The sequence below is a fragment of the Haliotis rufescens genome, unplaced genomic scaffold, assembly GCF_023055435.1.
Source record: "Haliotis rufescens isolate VD_foot unplaced genomic scaffold, xgHalRufe1.0.p SCAF_6, whole genome shotgun sequence".
NCBI classification, from domain to species: domain Eukaryota; kingdom Metazoa; phylum Mollusca; class Gastropoda; order Lepetellida; family Haliotidae; genus Haliotis; species Haliotis rufescens.
Genome location: NW_025964334.1, coordinates 28980722 through 29005669, shown reverse-complemented (window position 1 = coordinate 29005669; position 24948 = coordinate 28980722). Strand labels below are relative to the sequence as shown.

At 42.3% G+C, this 24948-nt stretch overlaps 1 protein-coding gene across 1 annotated transcript in view; it reads left to right on the top strand.

Annotated features, from left to right (window-relative positions):
* The window catches only part of LOC124141062, a 67883-nt gene extending 43354 nt beyond the window's left edge, over window positions 1-24529 (top strand). Inside the window, exons 3-4 of the mRNA XM_046508945.2 lie at window positions 14089-14226; window positions 23422-24529. Coding sequence (XP_046364901.1) covers window positions 14089-14226; window positions 23422-23519 — 236 coding nt within the window. The 3' untranslated portion in view covers window positions 23520-24529. The remainder of the gene's footprint in view (window positions 1-14088; window positions 14227-23421) is intronic.
* The last annotated feature ends 419 nt before the right edge of the window (window positions 24530-24948 follow it).

Below are 24948 nucleotides of genomic sequence, written 5' to 3'. Positions count from 1 at the left end.
TATACTACCCCGGATCTTCACGGGTCATTAAGATCTGATTTAAATGAGATTGATATTGACCTCGTCAAGAGTACCTATTTGTATAATACTTATACATAGGTGTTTATATGTGTTGAAAAAGACGACGGTCTAATGATAATTCTGACTGTTGCCAGATACTATTGTTTCATAGTCTTGGTTTGATGTAGTTCAACAACAGTATCTATTTGTTTTTATTAAGGCAGCTGACATACGGTCATACATACCACTTGCGAGTCAAAAGCAGTTGAGGGGGCACGGGTGGCCCAGTCGTCTAAGGCGCCGCGATTCGCTGTGCAGAGTTGCGTCCCATGGGCACGCCAGAAACCTATGATAGTGGGTTCGAATCCCGGTTCGCCCCGATTATGTTTCTAGGTTTGTCAGCACCATACCCGTGCTCGTGGGTTTCACGGAAATGGTAAACGTCTGAGACCTGCATCACTTTGGGCTTTCCTCCCACATTAAGCTGACACGCCGTGATATAACTGTAATACTGTTAAAAGCGGCGTTAAACCCAACTCACTCACTCACTCACACTAAGGCAGTTGTGTTGGGTGTGATGGGCTGCGGGTGAATGCCTGAGACACCGGTGACCCAGTCGTTTAAGGGGCTGGGATGTTTTATGGAGACTAAATATTTTTTTCAGTTGCAGCTGTAAAAATAGATATATTCTTTTGAATTAACACGAGAAAACAGTTGAAGCATAAATATTTTTTCGAGCATTTTCATGGACAATTTAATTTTAGCGATAAAATCCAGGCCCCTTATAAAATATCAAATGATCAGCCTCTGAGGAGCCGACATTTGCTGTGTATAGTTGCGTCCCTTAGCCCAACCAGGATTCAGATTTCTCCCATATTAACCCACGTGTCGTGTTATAACTGAAATACGGCTCCAAGTAGCGTTAAACCCAAGGCAATAAGAAAACAATGCTGTAATATTTTCAAGACGCGGACACACAATCATGCCTGTGTTAACATCCTCGAATTCTCTGGCTCCATCAGTTTGGTGTCGTGAGTACAGTCGCTGTCGCCGCAGTAGCTTTTTCCCGGAAGTACTTGAGCATCGGATCACGTCATCGGCTCTCGACTTTCACTTCGATTGATTCTCAAGTATAGGGAAAACATAACACGCCCCTATGTGCGCTCACCTCCAACTCAGTCTTGTCAACGTACAAATGACGTGAATTGAGGCTTTGTTCACCCTTCGCATTGATGGCACAACTCCACATCGCATCTTAAAATAACTAATAGGATTCGAAAATTTTCTCTTTTTTCGTTTACGCCTTTTAAAAGATACTTAAGATCATTCTTAATGAACAAGGTGTGAAAGTGACGTCAGACGGACGGCGTGACGTCTCAACGCTGTGGACTACTTATTTGCAAAACATATGACGCAATAGATCGTTATATATGGCCCAAAGTGGTTGTATTCCTAATGATGACTGCATTTTCCTATTTACCTTAAAACGATTCAGTCGTAGACACATCTGTTACATCATCTAGGATTATTTCTGTTAAACGTTTTTTGTTAAGTTTACTGTGTGTGTCTACTCATTCTTTTTTATGACATTGATTTTTTCCTTTCACATATGTTTGTATTTTATTAGTCGTGTATGATACTTGTGTTATCCACTTTTGACTTGGGATTCAATTTCAAGTCCATTTAGTTTCATATATTGCCTTGATGTTCTAAGGTTTCTTATTTTTTTCAATTTCAAGTTTCATAACTCATCTATAACACTATCCTTCAATACATATTAAAAGAGTCTACGTACATTTATAGCTTCTTGTTTATCGCATCGTACGAATGGAGTATTCTCTCCCTTGCCCGGGGCAGATCAATACTGTTTGTCAAACAGACTAATTCAAAATTTGTGTCTTATTTCAAACGTGCGGCCCCTTGGCATTAACTAGAGGAATATTAAGACGCCATCGCAGTGTTCACAGCCACGTAGGCAGCGTACATCTTATTTGCCCTTTCAAACACAATTTATCATACGTAAAACGACTCAAAACCTCATATATATGTTGTCTAAATTGTCTTTATTTTGTCATTTCATGAAATGACATTAAGGCTGTAATAGTGCCCCCGAATGACGATTGCACACACAGGTGGAACCAAAAGTCTACATCCTCAGTCGACACCCAGTCATAGCCACATGCTTTACATGGCCACAGACACAGCCACATTTATATCCACAACTCATTCCCATTGCCACAACCTAGGCAACAGCCACATTTATATCAACTCATTCCCATTGCCACAGCCACAGCCACAGCCACAGCCACATTTATATCCACTCATTCCCATTGCCACAGACACAGCCACAGTTATAACCACAACGCATTCCCATTGCCACAGACACAGACACAGCCACATTTATATCCACTCATTCCCATTGCCACAGACACAGCCACAGTTATATCCACAACGCATTCCCATTGCCACAGACACAGCCACATTTATATCAACTCATTCCCATTGCCACAGCCACAGCCACAGCCACATTTATATCCACTCATTCCCATTGCCACAGACACAGCCACAGTTATAACCACAACGCATTCCCATTGCCACAGACACAGACACAGCCACATTTATATCCACTCATTCCCATTGCAACAGCCACATTTATATCCACTCATTCCCGTTGCCACAGCCACAGCAACAGCCATATTTTTATCCACTCATTCCCATCGCCACAGCCAAAGCAACAGCCTCATTTATATCCACAACGCATTCCCATTGCCACAGACACAGCCACATTTATATCCACTCATTCCCATTGCCACAGGCACAGCAACAGCCACATTTATATCCACTCATTCCCATTGCCACAGCCAAAGCAACAGCCACATTTATATCAACTCATTCCCATTGCCACAGGCACAGACACATTTATAACCACAACTCATTTCCATTGCCTCAGTCACAGCCACATTTATAACCACAACTCATTTCCATTGCCACAGACACAGCCACAGTTATAACCACAACTCATTTCCATTGCCACAGCCACATTTATATCCTCAACTCATTTCCATTGCCACAGACACAGCCACATTTATATCCACAACTCATTCCCAATGCCTCAGCAACAGCCACATTTATATGCTCTACTCATTTCCATTTCCACAGCCACAGCCACATTTATATCCTCTACTCATTTCAATTGCCTCAGCCACAGCCACAGTTATAACCACAACTCATTTCCATTGCCACAGCCCGTTAATATCCTCTACTCATTTCCATTGACACAGCCACATTTATATCCTCAACCCATTTCCATTGCCACAGCCACAGCCACATTTATATCCTCAACCCATTTCCATTGCCTCAACCACAGCCACATTTATAACCACAACTCATTTCCATTGCCTCAACCACAGCCTCATTTATATCCTCTACTCATTTCCATTGCCTCAGCCACAGCCACATTTATATCCTCTACTCATTTCTATTCCCTCAGCCATAGCCACATTTATATCCTCTACTCATTTCCATTGCCTCAGCCACAGCCACATTTATAACCACAACTCATTTCCATTGCCACAGCCACATTTATATCCTCAACTCATTTCCATTGCCACAGCCACATTTATATCCTCTACTCATTTCCATTGCCTCAGTCACAGCCACATTTATAACCACAACTCATTTCCATTGCCACAGCCACATTTATATACTCAACTCATTTCCATTGCCACAGCCACATTTATATCCTCTACTCATTTCCATTGCCACAGCCACAGCCACAGCCACAGCCACATTTATAACCACAACTCATTTCCTTTGCCACAGACACATTTATATCCTCAACTCATTTCCATTGACACAGACACAGACACAGACACATTTATATCAACAACTCATTTCCATTTCCACAGACACAGCCACATTTATATCCACAACTCATCTCCATTATCACAGACACAGCCACAGACACATTTATATCCACAACTCATTTCCATTTCCACAGACACAGACGCAGCCACATTTATATCCACAACTCATTTCCATTGTCACAGACACAGACACAGACACATTTATATAGTCGCAGCCACATCATACCAACAACGCATTCCCATAGTCACAGCCACATTTATACCCCCCCACCCCCCACCCCCCGCACTATATCAGACTTAAACTCCACTTACACCCACAAAAACTGTATGCAGCACCTTTCCACATGTGTTTGATTTTATTTGTTTAAAATAATAAAACAACCCACCACAACCAAAAGTTCACACAAGGGCCTCCACGTTTGTATATTTATGGTTGTGTGTTTGTTGTTTAACCACGCTACCATTGAAGATCCGTGTTAGAATAGGTCTCATTCTTGTGAAAGGCGACCAGCGGTATCTTGCTGTCAGGCTCACTGACTTGGTTGATGCATGTCATCGTTTCCCAATTGCTTGGATCGATGCTCATGATGTCAATCACTGGATTGTCTGGTTCAGACTCGATTATTTACAGAACGCCGTCATATAGCTGGAATATTAATGAGTGCGGCGTTAAACAACAAACAAACAAAACAAAGAAAATCTTTAACGCCGCACAGTATTCCAGCTGTATGAGGTCGGTCCGTAAATAAGCGAACATCGATCCACACAACTGGGATACGATGCCACGCGATAAACCAAATCATCCTGTCACCTCTTAAACAGACAGAGGTTGCAGGGGACCCATATTCTTACCCGGAATCCCCACGAGTCTTCTTAGCATTAATAATTACATCACGTGACCTCCAAGACGTACCGCAGAGTTGGCAGATATTTCAAAGTAGCAAGGAACTTTCTTGTACAACATACTAATTAAATTACCGTAATAATTCACACACAAACCAGCGAGGGGTCACATCCAAAACTTACGAGCGCGCATTGTCTCCTTATGCGTTCCCTTTCAATTGCCCAAAAGCGCAATCGCTACAGAGCCCCTCTCCTAAACACCTCTTATAGTTGAAATCCAAGTATACCAAGTATATATAGGTAGCGTATCCATGCGTATATCACTTCACTACGGGCTGAAACTTCTATCCTTGTCGCGAAACTGATAATAATAACCTGAAAGTTATCAAAGTTCATAACCCGAGATATTTTGGTAATAATAATGTAACGGCGTTAAAATATAGCGGTGGATAAACAAAAGTTTGTTGACAAGAGCTCTTGAGAAAGAGCCAGCGTGAAAAGTCTCTGAGTGCACGTGCTCCACGTGCAAGCGCACCAAGACGTCTGAACTTGGTACTGCCAACAGTTTTATTTCCTGAGACATAAACTTTTTTGATAAGTTGGGCAATTCGGCCGATACATATTATCATGCAGATACGTAGAGAATCAAAAGGCCGATTTTAAACCTTTTTTTCAGTCAACGAAATGCCTACAGTCACCCCTGAATGTACTGGGATCACATGAGTGAACATGCGACTCTGGTAAAGTTTTAATAGTTAAAGAATAGGTGGTGAGGTGAAACGTCGCGTTCAAGATTATTGCACTTACATAGCGACGCGTGTGTGTGTGTGTGTGTGTGCGTGTGCGTGTGTGTGTTTGCGTGGCTGCTTGCGTGGCTGCTTATACTAGTCCAGACTAATGCCGATTTTATAGTGCTAGCCCACTGAGATACCATGCCGCAGTTACATGAATGTGAATACCCCACTTAGACATAGTATACTGACTCCGAGCCGACCAGTCCATGTTTTATGTCCTTAATGCCGAGGATCAAGCAGGGTAACAAGTACCATATTTAACCTCTTTTGTTATGACGCGACCGGGGATCGAACCCTCGACTTTCCGCTCTCCGGGCAGACGCTCTATCCACTAGACCATGGAGGCGGTGTTAGTGAACAGAATGTTTAGCCGTTTTGGGGGCAATATTCCAACCATATCACAGCAAGGATGCGCTTTACACATCGTACCCGCGTTGGGATTCGAACCCGGGTCTTTAACGAGAGAACAGTTTACCAGATACACCAAAACTCCAGATAAATTAACCATCTTTACTTTTCATTTGAATAGAAATATTTGTAATAACGGTATGAATTAGCTTCAACATGGATACGTGTGGAAGTATGTTTTTTTTCTGAATAAGCAACCTGATGAACGTATTTCTTGATCATGGGGAGCTTGCAGATTGTGTAGCGTCGTATACATTAGGTCACTCGTTGCAAATTGCTTACACTCTCTTCTTGGATAAAACGCCACTTTCTGATCCTTTCTATAGCATTTCAGTTACATGTAAGCTAATTGTGGGCGGAAAGTCTTACGTATTGCACGTCCGAGATTAGATACGGTGAAATTACGAAAACGGTTATGTTTGTTTGTTTATGTATATGGTGGCGACCTGTACATAATCGAACCTAAAACAGATAATCCAGTGATTGACATCATGAGCATCAATCTACGCAATGACATGCATCAACCCAGTCACCGAGTCTCACACACACACACACCCCCCATGATGTCAATCACTGGATAGTCTGGTCCAGATTCGATTATTTTTTCAGACCGCCGTCATATAGCTGTAATATTGCTGAGTACGGTGTTAAACAACAAACAAACACTTCACAGAGATCATATTGTTATTACCAGAGAGCATGTGCATATACACCTCGAAAAAAGCTCATATTGTAATTGTCGTGATCCACCTTTTCAGAATCAATTTATTTTATTTTCCGCCACAGCATACACTACCTTAACAATGACTCATTCTCCTCTGCAGTTGCTGCTGTTAAAAAAATCTCCAAGTTTTGTTTTTTATATCTAAAAATATAATAATCCATATCTCCAAAGGAATATCTTTACTTGTGATGCCAATGGTAAAGGTGAACCTTAATAGTTACCTTGAACCAATAATGTCGACGTCTGTTCTCGGAGTCATTTGACTCTTTGTTCAAGTGCTTTTTTTGCATCAAGCAAAAAACGTTTTTCATGTTTTTACATAAATACAAAAAAGTAAACAATAATCAACCTACGACCATACTGTGAAAAAAATGAGATAATTTGCCTGCAGCTTGAGACATTTGATTGAGAGGCGTCGACGTTCTCCGAAGTAGGCCCACCTGTCTCAGCACGTCGTTATCCGTCAACACCACTTTTGAACTAAGACGCCCCCTGCCGGACTCGTCTCGGACCTGCGCGTTGGTTGTCCAAAAGAGCCGAAATTGCATGGATATGCGCACAACAGCCTCGTAACCTACTCAGTCATCAGACTGATCGTACAGTTCTGCTGATAGCACGGAGGAGGTTGTTAGTTACTCCCTACTGACAGACTGCTAATATAATCACACCCCCACAGTGAGGGGGGAATGGGGAATGGGGTTGTTTGCAGTTTTTGACATTTGTAAAATAATTGATGCCAAGTGGAATTGTGGGTAGACGTGCAAGTTATAACATTTTCATGCATGTAAGAATCTTGAGAACGAGTAGGTCTGGGATGGGGGTGGGGGGGGTGTTTTCGGGGTGGGGTTGCCCAGTCCACACTGATTCAGACACTTTTATATGTATCCATCTGTGCCAGCCACTCTGACATGCTTTTATGTAGCTTAATGAGGGCGGTGGGATAGCCTAGAGGTTTAAGCGTTAGCTCGTCACGCCGAATGCACGGGTTCGATTCCCACATGAGTACAATGTAAACATCCCGTTCTTGGCGTCCCCCGTCATGATATTGTTGGACTAATGCCAAAAGAGGATACTCACATACTCACTCACTCACTCACTGAATGACTTATAATGTCTACATCCAAACACTGACCGGGGTATCATTCACGGAAAGGGAATGGCCCGTGCGGGTGTTGGTGGTTGGGTTGGTGTGGGATTGGGAAGGGATCAGATTGTTTGGTGGTTGAAGTATTATACCCAGGGACCTTGAGGATGCCACTACAATGTCTTATCTCCCCTGACCGCCTCCGTGGTCTAATGGTAGAGCGTCCGCTCGGAGAGCGGAAGGTCCGGGGTTCAATCCCCAGCCGCGTCATACCAAAAGATGTTACAAAATGGTACTTGTTGTTACCCTGTCTGGCTAAAAGGGCTAAAACAAGGACTGGTCGGCTCGGAGTCAGTATACTGTGTCTGAGTTGGGTATTCATGTTAAACTGCGGCATGGTATCTCAGTGTGCTAGCACTATGAATCGGCATCAGTCCGGACTAGTACAAGCAGCCACACACACACACATGCACGTCGCTATATAAGTGCAATAATCTTGGACGCGACGTTAAACCCCATTTCACCTCACCTCACCTCTCATCTCCCCTGTTTCAATAGACTTTGGGTGTGGGGTATGTAGGGGTACATACTGCATAGAGGATGGGATACATAAGGTATGGAGTTCTTCGCTTGGGGGAAAAGGAATACACACAGCTACATACACACCTGTTCATAATGAGCCGGAACTTAAAAAGAAATCCGTGGCTGTTTAAACATCAACAATTATTCTCGGCAACCAAGGTTTTATTTATACTAAACGTCATTTCCTTGCTCTCTTCAGCGACAGCTTAACTATAGAAGCAGGCGAGAAGGTTTCGTTTTGTGTACATGTTGCATTGAGAGGACGTAAGCGGGAGCCTCCATCTCTCTGCATACATTTGGGAAAAAAAGATTAGTGCATTCGCTGCAAAAAAATATATTTCATGTCAGAGACTTGGTTGTTTATTTGCAGCAAATTAATAGATGGGGAACAAACATCTTCACACTTCTCCCGCGTCTCGCCAGACATCAGATAATGTTGAAGAAGAACCGTGTGCTTCCAACAGACTGAGATTTAAAGGGGCGTTCCTTCTCGTCGGATAGCATTGTCACGTGACAGATATGACCTGCGCTCGATTGACATACATCTTGAAAGTTGAAAATGTTCGGGCGCATGCGCATGGCATACGTCCGGTTTCGTTGTATCAGCGATGAGCGCTTTGCATGTGTTCGAAAAGAACACACCGTGGTTCTACCTTTTTGATTTCGAAATACATTAATTATGATAGATTTTAAACACGCTACTAAATATGATTACCAAACTCATGTCTGTCAGTCAGGAAAATAATGATATGGAAGACCTATAATGTTTTAATTCTATTCTTATTCCTTGTAAAAACCAGACTCACAGAGGCTACTTGAGATATATATTCATGCTGGGTTTTTTATTACAAATTACACACCTGCATTCACGTCAAGTATTCTTGGAAATTAGAGCTTTTAGGAACTACATTTCACAGTTGCATTCTCCCCCAGCACTTCCGGCTTTAGCGACAAGCTGTTTAGTTCAACACTTTCCACGGCACCTCCCAGCCAGTCGATAACCTCCCTCTCTCGTTCATAACTTCCTCCTTTTATCAGTCTCTCTATCTCTCCCTCTCCGAGATTTCCCCGTCTTTTGTCTCGGTGATCAGACGGGATACATTCTTTTCTTACTGAGGCCACAACAAAGTGAGTAATGGTCCACTGGAACCGCTTCCCCTTTTGTCATAAACAACGGCGTGGGACGAGGCATTTTTTTACCGTTCATCTGCATTATTTAAGAAATGTGTCCACTTTTAGAAATCGTTGTCGAAGTTATGACCGTGTTCAAATGAATGATAATTATCCATTTTTCTTCTTACTATATGCATGTTTTGGGTTCACAACAAAATCAGATGATGTGATAAGGTGAACATGTGTCTAGCACTACGAGTTGGGAGTTTTCGGGAAGTATTTGTATTTTCTACCCCGATTTCTATCTTCACGAAGAATTGGTCAGAAAATATTTCTACAGTGCAACCTCGTTAATCCAGACACTCCCGTATCATCTGTCAGCAGCCCTTATATCTTCAAAAGGCTTAACACATGTCCATGAGGACCCTTTAAGCCCAAAGGGATCTGCATTATTTAAGAAGTGTGCAACCGTTTGAGAGCGCCTTATCAATGTTATCTCATTGTGTGTGAGAATTTGACCCTTTTAAACCTTTCACATGGGGTAAGGGGTAAGGCTGACATATGTAGTCAGTACGGCTGATTTTAGGTTTTCAGGAAGCTTTTCTCACTGTTCCATAATGAGCATGTCCTTGATGAAGTTGAATTACTTAGCAGATGTAGATGAAGACAGTACACGGGTATGTGAAGAACTTCGGGTCACGGACTTGCTCATAGGGATTTCTCTTTCTCTATTTACAATCCGAAAACATCTAACCTTTTCGTTTTCGCAATATTCCATATATGACGGTGGTCTTTAAATAGTCTGGAGTCTGGACCTGACAACCCAGTGATTGGCATGTGCATCGATCCACGCAAATAGGAAACGATTACATGCATCAACCAAGACGGCGAGCCTGACCACCCGATCCCGTTAGTCGCCTCTTACGACAAGCACGGGTTGATGGAGACCAGTTCTAACCCGGATCTTCACGGGTCCTAATCCTTTTCACTACTTTAAGCCATATTTACGCACGACCGCCTCCGTGGCTTAGTGGATAGAGCGTCTTCCCGGAGCGCGAAAGGTTGTCGGTTCTATCCCCGGTATTTTAAAGATGTTAAAATATGGTACTGCCTTGCGCTCGGCATTAAGGGGCTAAAAGAAGGACTCGTCAGCTCTGAGTCAGTATACTGTGTCTGAGTGGGGTATTCATGTTAAACTGCGTATCCATGTTGAAGCTAATTCATACCGTTATTACAAATATTTCTATTCAAATGAAAAATAAGGATGGTTAATTTAACTGGAGTTTTGGTGTAGCGGCAAACTGTTCTCTCGTTAAAGACCCGGGTTCGAATCCCAACGCGGGAGACAATTCAAATAATGAAAGTAAACACACATCCATAATGCACATCGCAAGTACAACCGTTTATTTCAAACATTACACAAATAATAAAGTAGTTGTGACCTAATCCATATCACTTATATATATCATACATTTCCAACATTACACAAGTCTCTCATCTCAAGTTCATCTAACTTATGAATTCCCGGAAACAGGCGACTTCAAACAGCTGTAGCAGCAATTTATACCATTGATGTCAGATGGAAGAAAGTCATCTTTCGCAGGAGGCGGCCTGAGTCGCCTGTGACAAATATGGTCATACCAGCGTTCAAATAAAAAAACCTGTCACGGACAGCTGCTGTATACTCTCTATAACTGTCATGGCGATAAATCATGGGGTGAATATCCGTTAATATAGTGACCAGACATGGAGTAGCACAATGTTTGGAGAGTTCGTTGCTTTGCGGACGAATTCCGTGTTCAGTTCCACATATGGATAAATTTCACAAGGTTCGTTTGAATTTGTATTTCGTGCAAGGTCGCAGCGTAATCCCAGAATTCGGTTAAGTGACACAAACAAACAAATGTCATAGAGCCCGAAATCACCAATCTAACTCCCCCGTAACACGTAACGTAGGTACCACACACACATCATCAGCAAACGTGACAATCCAGACTAGCTCGGAGGAATGAAACATTTTGTTATTGGTGGTTGTCATATATTCTGTCAGTTCGCTTCAAAGGATTGCAAATCATCATCACACGGCCAAAATTGAAGAGTTACCGACCACCAAGGTCTGCAAAGTCCTACAGCTACACGGCAAAGTTCACGGCCAGCCCCTTCTATAGAGAAGGAAGTCGACTGGGACGCGGTGGGAGGAAGGCCTTCTGGCTACTTGCCGGATATAACCTGGGTCAACAAACCAATTAATCCCAATCAACGCCAGGAGGAAGATGGGGAGGGGGGACCTGTCCAGGGATGAAGGGTGGTTATAGCTTGGAGGGATGTCATGATCAGCCCCGTGTTAGTGGACGGCATCAGCCACGATCCACGTCGTCATGGTACGATGATACACCGTGAAATATGGCCTCTCTCTTCCTGGTGATCTGGGCGCCATGGCGATCGTAATTCCTATACTTTGACACAGTGAGTGAAAGGGTGTGGTTTTACAGCGCGTTTTTATCTTATTCCAGCAATATCACGGCGGGGGCACCAGTAATGGGCTTCACACAATGTACCCTTGTTGGGAATCGAACTCGGGTCTTCGGCGTCAGACATACGGTGGTTGAATACACCCCTTCTGACAATCTTCTTCTTCTTCTTCTTCTTCTTCTTATTATTATTATTATTATCCCCCGCCCAACAAAGTTTGCGGGGGAAATAGAAACGGGCTTCGTCCGTCCGTCACGTTTCGTTTCCGGAGCATAACTCATAAACCGTTCAATATTTTTTCATCAAACTTTGCAGGTCTGTCAGGTACATGCTGAACTGGTGCCTTTTGCTATTTAGAAATTTTAGAAATTTTTATTGTTTTACGTGTCCATGGCAACAAGATGGACTTAGGTTCCAAACTCTTCTTTTTTTACAATTTCCATGACAAGTTCCACCTCGGTTTAAAAAGGTTAGGGTTTGTTTAGATTTAATTATGTCATAAATTCTGCAACAGGGGCGGGGGATATAGCCACGTTAGTGGAAAACTCTTGTTATTATTATTATCGTACATATATAGAATATTTAAGAAAAAAGCAAAGGTGTTACTATGACTTTGCAATCAGTAAGCGTGATAGTAGGCATGAATAGTAGACAGCACGTTCCTTTTATTTAATTTTCATCTGACAGACTTGAAAAAAGATGAATTTCAATATTTTATGGAAATCTAATTTCATTTCAACCACCGAGCCTACAGTTTATTAAACAAATCTATTAAGCAGGTCAAGGAAATAGGGCTCACCATCTGTGAATACACTTTCACCCAAGTCTTGGCAGGTAGGTTGTGAAAGGTTCCAAGACTTTCGCTAGTACTAAACTGCCCGTCAGTCTGCTGGTTGGCGCTACGCTCCAGATAAGACTGATGGATTCATGCATGGCTCGATAACGTTGTTATTATCGTCAACGTCCTTAACTGACTTTTGTAAATATAGCCAGTGAAACAGACAGCGTTGCCTTGTAGTGTACAGACTCTACTGAGGAACACATAGGTAGCCGGCAGTGTTTCTCCCGACACCGTTAGTGCAGCGTGGGGAGACTTCTTCCAGTCAACAGCGCCATCTTTCTAAAAAGAAACTTCTCCTGCAACAACTTTAAAAAAATCACGACATGACATTTGAAGCCACCAATCTGTTTAATCGATAACAACGGTAGGGAGGCAGGGTCGCACGTGGTTCCGGTAAGCTAAGTATAAATTCCACGTGCAACAACGCCAGAAGAAGCGGAACGCCAACCATCCTAAAACGTTTAAGTTTACTTTTTGTTGTTGTTTTCCGCCTGGCTTCTTCGTCACCTCTTACGATCAGCATAGCTGCTTGTTCCATTCACCTCTATTCCTTTTGAGTATCGATCAATGGATTGCCTGATCCAGATTCGATTATTTACAATCCGCTGTCATACATCTGGAATATGCGGAATGCATACAAAACAAATCAAGCTGACAATCAAGCTAAACTACTGTTCAAAGCATCGATAAACCCAACTTACCCACTCACTCACTCACTCATTCACTCACTCACTCACTCACTCACTCACTCACTCACTCACTCACTCACTCACTCACTCACTCACTCACTCACTCACTGAAATAAGAAACAACTCCAGGTGTAAGGACTCTCAAACAATATTTGTTATATCAGATATTCGTTCTCCCCGTAAACATTAAAACTAATTTCCAAATGACATGGGTTTTCACCGACTGTTTGTCATATCCGACTTCGATATGCCCGTAGTTGATAACAATTTTAAGGAAGCCAACGAGGGATACACAAAGGCTGGAAGACCTAAACTAACACGTGACATAAATACATCACAATTACCCTTCTACTTAGAAAACAAACAAACAAAAATAGCACGATTGTATAACCCTTTTATGAGATAGCAGCGCCTTGAATCAGCGTTCGGTTTGCTCGATCAGTGCTTTTTGTATGCTTTTACTTGTATATGTATCGGGGCGGTCGGGTAGCCTAGTGGTTAAAGCGTTCGCTCCTCACGCCGAAGACCCGGGTTCGATTCCCGACATGGGCACAAACTGAGAAGCCCATTTCTGGTGTCCCCCGCCGTGATATTGCTGGAATATTGCTAAAAGCGGCGTAAAACCATACTAACTCACTCACTCACTCACTATATCTGTATCCTCTGTTTCAGGGGATCGCTCCTTCCTTAAATGCAAACGCCATGAAGCCGAGTACTGCGTACTGACACTGCTGATGTGTCGACAGAAGAATTCCCACCACGACGGACAGGCGTTTGTGAAAGGAATGTTTCAAAGCCTTGACGTCAATGGTACGTATGATAATATTAATAATAATAATGTGTCATGTTTCATTCAGGGAAAGAACTCGTGGAGGTAGAGGTTGGAACAGTAGGACTAGAAGTTGCAGCAACATCAGTGGCAGCATTAGTCGTAACCACTGCCGTAGTTGTTATCGTTGTGGTGGGAGTAAAAGTTGTTGTAGAAGGAGAAATGTTGGTAGTAGTAGCACTATTACAAGGGGAAGTAGGGTCATCAACACCAGTATCAGTAGTAGTAATAGCAGGCCTAGGGATAGTAGTAGCAGCAGTAGTAGAAGGGAGAGTAGTAGCATCAGCAGTAGTAATAGCAGGGATAGTGGCAGCAGCAGCCGTAGCAGACGTGGTAGTAGCATCAATGCAGTTTATGAAATTGAGGCTCGATGGCGACCTGAATGGTAGCGAGGCTAAGCAGTGGGGAGCGATGTATTGTCGTAGAAGAAGTGTAGTTCGAGAATGATGACGTTGGTTGCAGCATACAGTTGTACGCGCAGGTTCACGAACCTAGCTGAGTCGTGCCTGTTAAAACGTTTCATCGCATTCATTAATTAACCCCCGCAACTGATATGACTAACCTGTTGCCGACACTTAAAGTCGGAGCCCAGTCCCGTGAGTATCTACCACGTCAACAGGCACCGATAACACTAGTGCACCAGGGACTCCTGGTTGTATTTGATGAGAGTGCACTTTAACCCGTTTGTTTCCACAACCGAGATCGGTGAAGTCATATGATTACTGACGTTGTTGCTATCTGATGAGGATATTTGGTAAATAATGGCCTGTCTCTCGCTTATGTGTCATAAATTTGAGGTCCGTATTTATAAAAATTAAAAACCAATTAAATTAAAGGTACACTTCATGAACACCACTTACCACCTACTGAATTTCAAGAACATTTTTTAATTTATTACTCAATCGTGCACAGTTCATGATGTAGTTGTTGCTCAACATCTACAGGGGAAACTCAGATATATTTCAATTTACGTCGCGTTCGAGATAATTGCATTTATATAGCTACGTGTATGCACGTGTGTGTGTGTGTGCATGCGTGCGTGCGTGTGTGTGTGTGTGTGTGTGTGTGTGTGTGTGTGTGTGTGTGTGTGTGTGTGTGTGTGTGTGTGTGTGCTAGACCATGCCGCAGTTTAACATGAATACCCCACTCAGACGAAGTATACTAACTCCGAGTCGACCAGTCCTTGTTTTAGTCCCTTCAATGCCAAGCGCCAGACAGGGTAACAACAAGTACCATCTTTTAACGTCTTTTGGTATGACGCGGCCAGGAATCGAACCCACGACCTTCCGCTCTCCTCGCGGACGTTGTACCACTAGACCACATGCAAATTGAGGCGACATGACGTCACAGTGTAAATGCCATCGGTTCACAAAGCGACCATGGTGATCAAAACTGCCGTAACACTTTACGATAGTCATCGCGCAACGCAGGCCTACCAAAGAAAAATAATATTCGTTTTCTCATCATCAATCCGACTCAACCCACCCAACAGTTTTAGTGTGCAAAATCTACTCCTATTTCTGCCAGTCGATATTTTATTGTGCAAAATACACATTTCTGTTTTTGAACACACGTTATTTTTTCTGCTTGGTAGGCCTGGTACGGTGGCGTTTGGATTAAGCGCCCGCCGCGTGATTTCAGCGGGGTTGTTGAGTACGTCGATACACGCTGACACTAAACGTAAAAAAAATTGGAAAATCGATAATCTGCAACATATCTGCACACGTATAAATCTTGTTGCTACCAGAAAACCTGGACTTATTTGAACTGATAATTATATTCTGTCAAATAATATTATGTTTTTTATGATTAAATAAAGTCTGTGACGTTACACTCCTGTTTAAACGATTCTTTATTTTACACAAGTGAACAGTTTGGTTGTCATTTCGTGATGCCTACACGATCTTGAACCCACATTTCAATTTTTGTAGTCTTGGCATTATTTTTATTTATTTTAACACTCAAGAGAATGATTTCAAACTTTGCCGGGAAACATATGTCGCCACTAGGGCTCGAAGCTGCACCGTATCATTTGTGGACGTGTGATTTGCTCGGCGATTTTACAGTTACTCGTTCGTTCTCTTAAACAACTGTCACGCGTTCCCAAAATGTGTTTTTGGTCTTAATCGCCGCACATAGCTATAGACATGTTGATTTGCTTGAAAGCTCTAGTAAATCACTCGCTTGCCGCACCACATTTATTTCGAAGAATTCATTCCTTTAAAGACCAAGTTCCTTTAAAGACCAGGTTGTGCAATTTATTTCTTTACAATTCATTAACAAACACATCAAAACAAAAAAAGTATATGTTTTATTTTCTCAAAACACACAGACACACGCACGCACGCACGCACGCACGCACGCACGCACGCACGCACGCACGCACACATACACAAGGGATCGTGCGGCGTGCAGTTTGCACTTCATTTTTGAGAAAGCAGGCTAAAATTACCTGTTCTTGGTTAAAAAATACGGATAATATAAAAGCCCAAGTAAACCTTGCGCGGACAGGGGTCAGAAACTTGTATGAACCGTTAACGTATTTTATTTTTAAATCTTAATACATGAGGTATACATTTGGAACGTCTTGGCTGCGGGCTGCATGGATACTTCCGAAAAAGAAAGAAAACAATAATGACAGATCAGAATGGGATAAAGTTTGTTGGGTCCTGCCTCTGCCGTAAACGTGAATTTGAACAAAGTGATATATTGAAGTAAGTATGTTGATATTTTCATAAAATATGATAACGTAGATACCACTGACGTCAAACTTTACACCAAGGCCGCAGACATTTACAGGAAGTTAGGTTTTGTGTTAAACCCGAAAAAGCCTCACTTTGTCGCGATGTACGCCGGAATACATGACAACTTCCGGCGGTCGTGATGTGTGAAGCAACCTTGACAGCAATTGTAGAATTACATATAATAATGTTTAGTTCTACTAGGGCACTGCTAGGGCCGTGGTTGTAGTAGTTTGTTTATGTGCAAAACTTGGTCCGGCGGTCTTGATCAAATTCAATATTTACTTGCAGATTCGAGTGAAGGGTGATATCGTTGTCCGTAGAAACTCCTTGTCTGATGCCCCTAGAATTATTAACGTGTGTCTGTTCTTGAGGATGTATTATCTGTTATATGACAAAGGTTATTTTTACATAATGGGGAGGGTATTAAACTCGTTAGTGTGCGTGCGTGCGTGCGTTTATATTTGTTATCGAAGGTGTTTTATCTTGTTTTTAAACAAAATATTTGTTTTGAAGGATTGTTATATCTGTTGTGGAGGGTGTCAAATTCTGTTATGGAAGGGTCACAGCTGATGGTTTGTGTTTGGTGTCTGATATAGGGTGTTTGTTACGAAAGGTGTTTATATCTGTTAGGAAGGGTGCTTATATCTGTTACGAAGGAAGTTTATATCGGTTACGAAGGGTGTTTATATCGGTTACGAAGGGTGCTTATATCTGTTACGAAGGAAGTTTATATCGGTTACGAAGGGTGTTTATATCGGTTACGAAGGGTGCTTATATCTGTTACGAAGGGTGCTTATATCTGTTACGAAGGAAGTTTATATCGGTTACGAAGGTGTTTATATCTGTTACGAAGGAAGTTTATATCGGTTACGAAGGGTGTTTATATCTGTTACGAAGGGTGCTTATATCTGTTACGAAGGGTGCTTATATCTGTTACGAAGGAAGTTTATATCGGTTACGAAGGTGTTTATATCTGTTACGAAGGAAGTTTATATCGGTTACGAAGGCGTTTATATCTGTTACGAAGGGTGTTTACATCTGTTAATAAGGGTGTTTATGTCTATTACAAAGGGGTTAATATCTGTTACGAAGGTGTTTATATCTGTTACGAAGGGTGTGTGTAGCTGTTACGAAGGTCTTTATGTCTTTATTTGGGTGATCTAATCTGTTGGACAATGGATATATCTGTTATGCGATGTTAACATATGTTTTGAATGATTGTAGGTGTTTTACTCACTCACTCACTCACTCACTTACTCACTCACTACGCAAGCAGAGAGTCTATCCTCTCCTACACCCACCACATCCAACTTCCTGAACTCTTAAATGCATAAGGGGGCACGGATGGCCCAGTGGTCTAAGGCACCGCGATTCGCTGTGCAGAGTTGCGTCCCTTGGGCACGCCAAAAACCTATGATTGTGGGTTCGAATCCCGGTTCGCCCGGATTATGTTTCTAGGTTTGTCAGCACCATACCCATGCTCGTGGGTTTAACCGAAGTGGTAAACGTCAGAGACCTGCATCACTTCCTTCCACATTAAGCTGACACGCCGCGATATAACTGGAATACTGTTAAAAGCGGCGTTAAACCCAACTCACTCACTTAAATGCATACACGTAGGAAAAACATAGGTTCCCAATAGCCATTACCTCAAGGCAAGGGCGTTGACTGACTATACTAAAAAGTCCAGTTCCCAGTGGGTAAGTTAATGCCCTTGAATCGGGATGATGTCAATAACCTACTCTAGTCGTAAGAGGTCATCAAAGGGATCGTTTGGTCATGCTCGGTTACATGGATGTTTGCATGTCATCGTACCCTATCGACATGGATCGTTGTTAACAATATCAATCACCGGATTGTCCAGCCCAGCCATATAGCTGGAATATTGAGGCGTTAAGCAAACGAACTTCAATGTATTGTGTTGTCCAGACGTCCAGAGTTCCTCGCATGGACACAGTTTGTAAACACATTTCTTCTCTTCGCAGTGGTGTTTCTATGTCTTTGTTCAGGATGAGAAACTGATATGAAAGTGACCACTATCGCGTCGTCATTGGTCATATGTATAGTCAGTGACACGTGTGCAAATCTACAACGTGTATAACGCGCTACAACAGAAACAGTCGAACTTTCATAGCGCTGAATATACACAAATCACAAATCAAGTCGCTCAGGGGTGCAATATCATATTCGACGGTCGAAATGTGTTTCTATTGCACCTCCAGGGTGTTTAAGTATGGATATAGTTTTACGCACTATTCATAACGCTATGTCAGTCAAGCATTCAAAAAACATTGTCTCGGCAAGAATTGACTAAAAAATTACCGTCGTAAGAAAACGCAACACGTGGACGATGTGTGAGGCTAAGTTCGTTAAGTAATATGAGATAAGATTATAGTTTCCTGAAATAGTCTGATAACTGTGCTAAGGTACGTCCTCACTTGCAGTCACTCTCACTACGTCGCTTCGGACGTGAGGTTATGTTTACATGCCATTTTTACAGACTGTTCAACACCGCGTGCATCAATACAATATTCAGTAAAGATTCACCCATGGTTGTTTTGAGACGAATTAGTCAGTTCGTCGTCATATCATTGTTGAATTTGGGGGACTGTTGGGTAAACGAGGTGACAGGATTTATCTGCTCGTCTGTACGTCTGGGCCCCGCTTCACAAAGCGATCTTAGCGCTAAGATGATCGTAACTGCCATACTTTAGCATAGACTTACGACAGTCGTAGCTCCAGGATGGCTTTGAGGAGCGGGGCCCTGTGTCTGTGAGTGAGTATGGTTTAACGCCGCTTTTACCAATATTCCAGCAATTTCACATCTTCCTGAGGAAAGGGAGTTAACTGACTTTAAAAGTCCAGTTTCCACCCTTGCCGAACTAGGCTGGAATTACTGGGCTCGATCGTTGCGCCACCAGTGGCTATTACCAATTATGTCCCTTCTAAGCCTCTCCTATGGACCAATCAGATTCCACCTTTCGTATCACTTGCGTTTGCTTCACACAAAATGGTGGCGCCCAGTCAGGACGATCTGATCGATAATCAAGATGTATATTGTGATAAAACGGGTCTTACATCGCGAAATGCATGAAATCACGTGAGCACCTTGATTAAAAACATGAAAGGATTTGGAAAATAGCTGCTGACAACGAATTGGCGATGCACATGCTTTGCAAACCCTGCAATCGATCGAAATCTGCACGACAGTTTACGAACCGGATTTTGATTTCGGTGCGCGATTTTGATTGGACTATGCATAGACTCGTTAGTCCAGACAAAACGTAACTCCATCATACCATCCTAGTTCGGCAAGGGTGGAAACTGGACTTTTATAGTCAGTTAACTCCTTTGCCTCGGGAAGATGGCAATTTCATGGCTGAGGGACACCATAAATATGATTTACACATTGTACCCATGTGGGGATTCGAACCTGGGCCTTCGGTGTGACAAGCGATCATTGCTTTTCGCGGACTCCTGTTGTCATCACAGATTTTCAGAGATCCTTTCATATAAATGTCACCACTATTTTACTTCTAACGCGCCCAATGAATGGGTTTACGGCAGATAATCGAGACAGATTGTTCTCTGGTTTTGACGTTTTATATTTGACAACCAGGCTTCCCTACCGAGCGTGTGAGGCTAGAGCCGTATTTCAAGTGTGTCAGTTTGTTGGAGGAATACCGGAAGTGATGAATCTCGTAGACGTCTACGGTGCGTTGATACGTCAATGGTGCATTTTTGTGCGGTTCGGTAACGCTAAATGTGTTTATTTGTTGTTAAACGCCCCACTCAACCATATTCCAGCTCTATGACGGCGGTCTGTAAATAATCGAATCTGCACCAAACAATCCGGTGATTGACACCATGAACATCGATCCACGCAATTGGGATACGATGACATGCATCAACCAAGTCAGCGAGCCTGACCATCCGATCCCGTTAGTCGCCTCTAACAACAAGCATAGTCGCCTTTTACGGGAACCATAGGTTCCTGAAGACCTATTCTACCCCGGATCTGGACGGGTCCGCCACATTGTGATGAGCATGGGTTGCTTAAGATCCATCCTAACCCGTATCTTCACTGGTTGGTAGTGACGGTGGTAATGGTGGAGGTAGTGATGATGGTAGTGATCCCGGTAGTAATGATAATGATCCTGGTACAAGTCAACCCTTGTCTTCGCCCTATCAATACACGACATATTGCTTGAAGTACACTTCAAGGGCACGCCATAAGTGAACGGTTTTCCATGAGGGATACGTCGCACGTCAGAAGAGTTACTTCCCCTTCCTTCCGTTAAAATGATACGAGGGCATGTTAAAAAAAGACAGACAAGATCTTTCTTCCTTTCCAAAACCGAGTAGCGGTTACCATGGCAACGACGGTACATACTGATATTTAACTCCAAACTTTCTTATATCATCGTTTGCATATATTATTCCAACCTTCGTGCTTGTCGAGATAAGAACATAAAATGGGCTTGGGAGTTCGATACGGACATTTGTCCTCTGTTAGAGTTAAAAAAAACATTTGACTATTTTGGTATTTTACACGCATGAAGGCTGCAATTGCGTACCCAACTGACCCACGCATGGTTACTTATATAATTAGCTTCTCTTTTCCGACCTCTTCCGAGGCAGACGTCGTTGTAATGAGTTACCTCCCTTAACTATCTACACAAAGGGAGACAACTCTCACACTCGAGACAAGATCGCGCTTGCACGGCTTCAATGTGAACATTAATGCCTGGCGTTTGTGGAACCGATGTGCTTTCACTCATAGCAAGATTTGTGTCTTTGTTAGCCTTGCACTAAGTACTGAATGACACGTCCAGGGGTGTAGAGTAAATTCATCCTTGTAATAGCAAAGTCTAGATAAGAGGACAGTCTAAGAACGCCAGTCTTTCATGGGGACAACTTATTATTTATGTAATCTAGAAATAATGATATAAAGCAATAATCCATGCCTTAGGGATTTGTGTTAATGTGAAAAACTAGATGACGTAATGAACCTTTATTGCCTTTGTTGTACAGGCCAGTGAGGTGGGATATTATCTGCGTTCCTAGAGGGATTCGGTGCTGAGCACTAAAGTGTATCCCTTATAATTTCACACTGTGTTTGTGTTGTTCTTCTGAGCTACTTTATTGTATAACATCAACATTAAACTATATAAACTCATTATGTCCGATCTTGTTTGTACCCATGTCGATGTGTGGCTGTTAAGGTTTATTGTTTTCAATATGTTTTACACGCGTGCAACGAAAATAAAACATCACATAGGTTTTAATGTTTATTGGCTTTGAAAAATAACCCTACCGCTGACAGCACTACCGATCAAGAAGTGGATTTGTTGGTCTTGTTGTTTACCCATTGGCTGCTTCTGTGTTTGTTGTTAACTTGTGTGTTTATCTCGTCGACTGAAAAAATGCCACGAATGCATTTCCATTTAACTTCATCACGCAATCCTCGATTATCCGGTGAATTAATTATCAATTTTTATCAGTTACCTGAACACAATGGCTAGCGTGGCTTCGTTTTTTAATTCTTATTCGACTGACACGAGGCTAAAAATAACCGACGAATCAAACTACAGCTTACATGGTTTCCCGCTATAGCCGCACAAAATAAATATCACAAAATCTCACAAAATAAAACATTTCACAATGGCAACAAGACTGGATAAAGTCTTCACTTTTCAAACGAAGCTATGGTAGAGAATGAGTTCAGTGGGTTGACCCTTACATAATTGAAATATAATACAAAGGATAATCGATAATGGCTTTTTTCCTGAATGAGCGAGACAGACTCTCGACATGATTTGGTGATTGTTTCCACCATGTTTATCATACACTCATTAATATGAATACGATTGGTTGCAACATTCCACTGTGAATTTGGCTAATGTTCCTGTCTGATAAGGCAATCAGAGGTTTCAAATTACAATAACATGTTTCTGATTAAAACATCCGATTTGCTCGTCGTACCAGAGCAAATAGCAAATATAGGACTTTCTTAGTCCTGGTCAGAACTTTCAACTAACGCTACAAGCATGTGTCGGTTATAAAATAATGATTTTTCTCGACTGTTCAAAGTAAACAGCGATGCAAAGGAAAGTATACACTTGACAATTGGATTTGACCAATAAATTACAAACGTTATGAAAACCTCACTAGTCTGAAATAAGTCGCCGAAACACAACAAACTAAAGCTCCACAACATAACTATGATACTTGTATCAAATACATCACCATCAAAGATCCTTTTCTTGTTTATTTAATTTTTAACCAACATCAAACATGGCTGTATACTTTCTTTTGGTCTTGGCAGTTTATGTGTGCCTGCATATTAAGTGCCGTGTACAGTTAACTCTTCATTGAAAACAACGTTTATATCCATATTCTCTGACTCAATTTACGATATCTTCATTTCAGAAAACCATGTGATAGAATTTGCGGAGTTCAAGAATGTCCTGCTCATGATGGGAGTCATCCCCGACACGTACGAACCGCCGCAATGGGGGTCCGGCTGACCGCAGACTACTGCCGCCCAATCCTGCCCCTATGTGTGCTCTACCAGAAAGGACTTCCGGTCAGTTGGAGTTTGCGCAGTGACGACTACGGTGTTCCACGCGTACGCCGAGGCGACGTGAGAATTCACGAGATCAGATGTTCACAAACTTGGGAGTACCCGAATGGAATATACAGCTGGTGAAGATTGGTACTTAGATACTATGATTAACTCAAATGTTATCATGCATAATGGCTCTTGTCACATGACTCCGTGTGACGTCTTCTTGGTGCACATTCCCGTCCAGTTGACTGCCGGCACGTGCATGACGTCACATGACGTCGCCGAGCAGTCGTCGGCTTCTTTATCATTTCCACGTGACCCTTGGTGGTGTACGACGCAACATTCCCCGAGATGGCCCTACTGTTGCTGGAAGCATGGACTTTGTGTTGGGCTACAACTATTCAAGTGACTAATATTTTGGTGTGTGTGAGAGTTGTCTCCCTTTGTGCAGATAGTTAAGGGAGGTAACTCATGACAACGACGTCTGCCTCGGAATGTGAAAGAGGTCGGAAAAGAGTAGCTAATTATATAAGTAACCATGCGTGGGTCAGTTGGGTACGTCATTGCAGCCTTCGTGCGAGTAAAATACCAAACTTGTCAAATGTTTTTATTTTACTCGAACAGAGGACAAATATCCGTATCGAACTCCCAAACCCATTTTATGTTTTTATCTCGACAAGCACGATGGTTGGGGTTATATATGCAAACGATGATACAAGAAAGTTTGGAGTTAAATATCAGTATGTACCGTCGTTGCCATGGTAACCGCTACTCGGTTTGGGAAAGGAAGGGGTCTAAACATTGCAAGTGGTTGTTTCGAGTAAGGGAATGAGTTGCTGTGTTAGTCGAGATAATGACATCGAGCCAATTTACGTTATACAGCTATAATCAACCCCTGCTTGGACCGTTTCTCGTGATGTGACTTTGTGTTAAACGGCGAGTCAAGATAATAAAGGATATCAAATGCGACTTCTTTGAATGTGTGAATGTCTTGAATTCGAATTATGAGACCCCTCGTCAGGTGGCTGTATACAACCACTATATTTTATGGAAATTCAGCATATATGGTGTAGTGCACCATATTGGTTAAGAATTGACTGCAATTTTTTTTGGTGATTATGAGATGTGCATACAATGTACATACCGGTGCATACGCGGATTTACGCAGTGGTCTCATCGGTTTTTACGTTGTGACTCCATAAACGCAAGAACATTTTGTAGTCAACTCTTAAAAATAAATAGGTCCACAATAATAACTTCACAGAGTGCTTGTATGATCAAAAACACACAAGAAACGTAGAAAACAGTACGAATTCGCTTACATACTTCAGCGCAATATGGCATCACAGACCCCATCCATTCCATTATATTGTCAGCCAATCAACAAA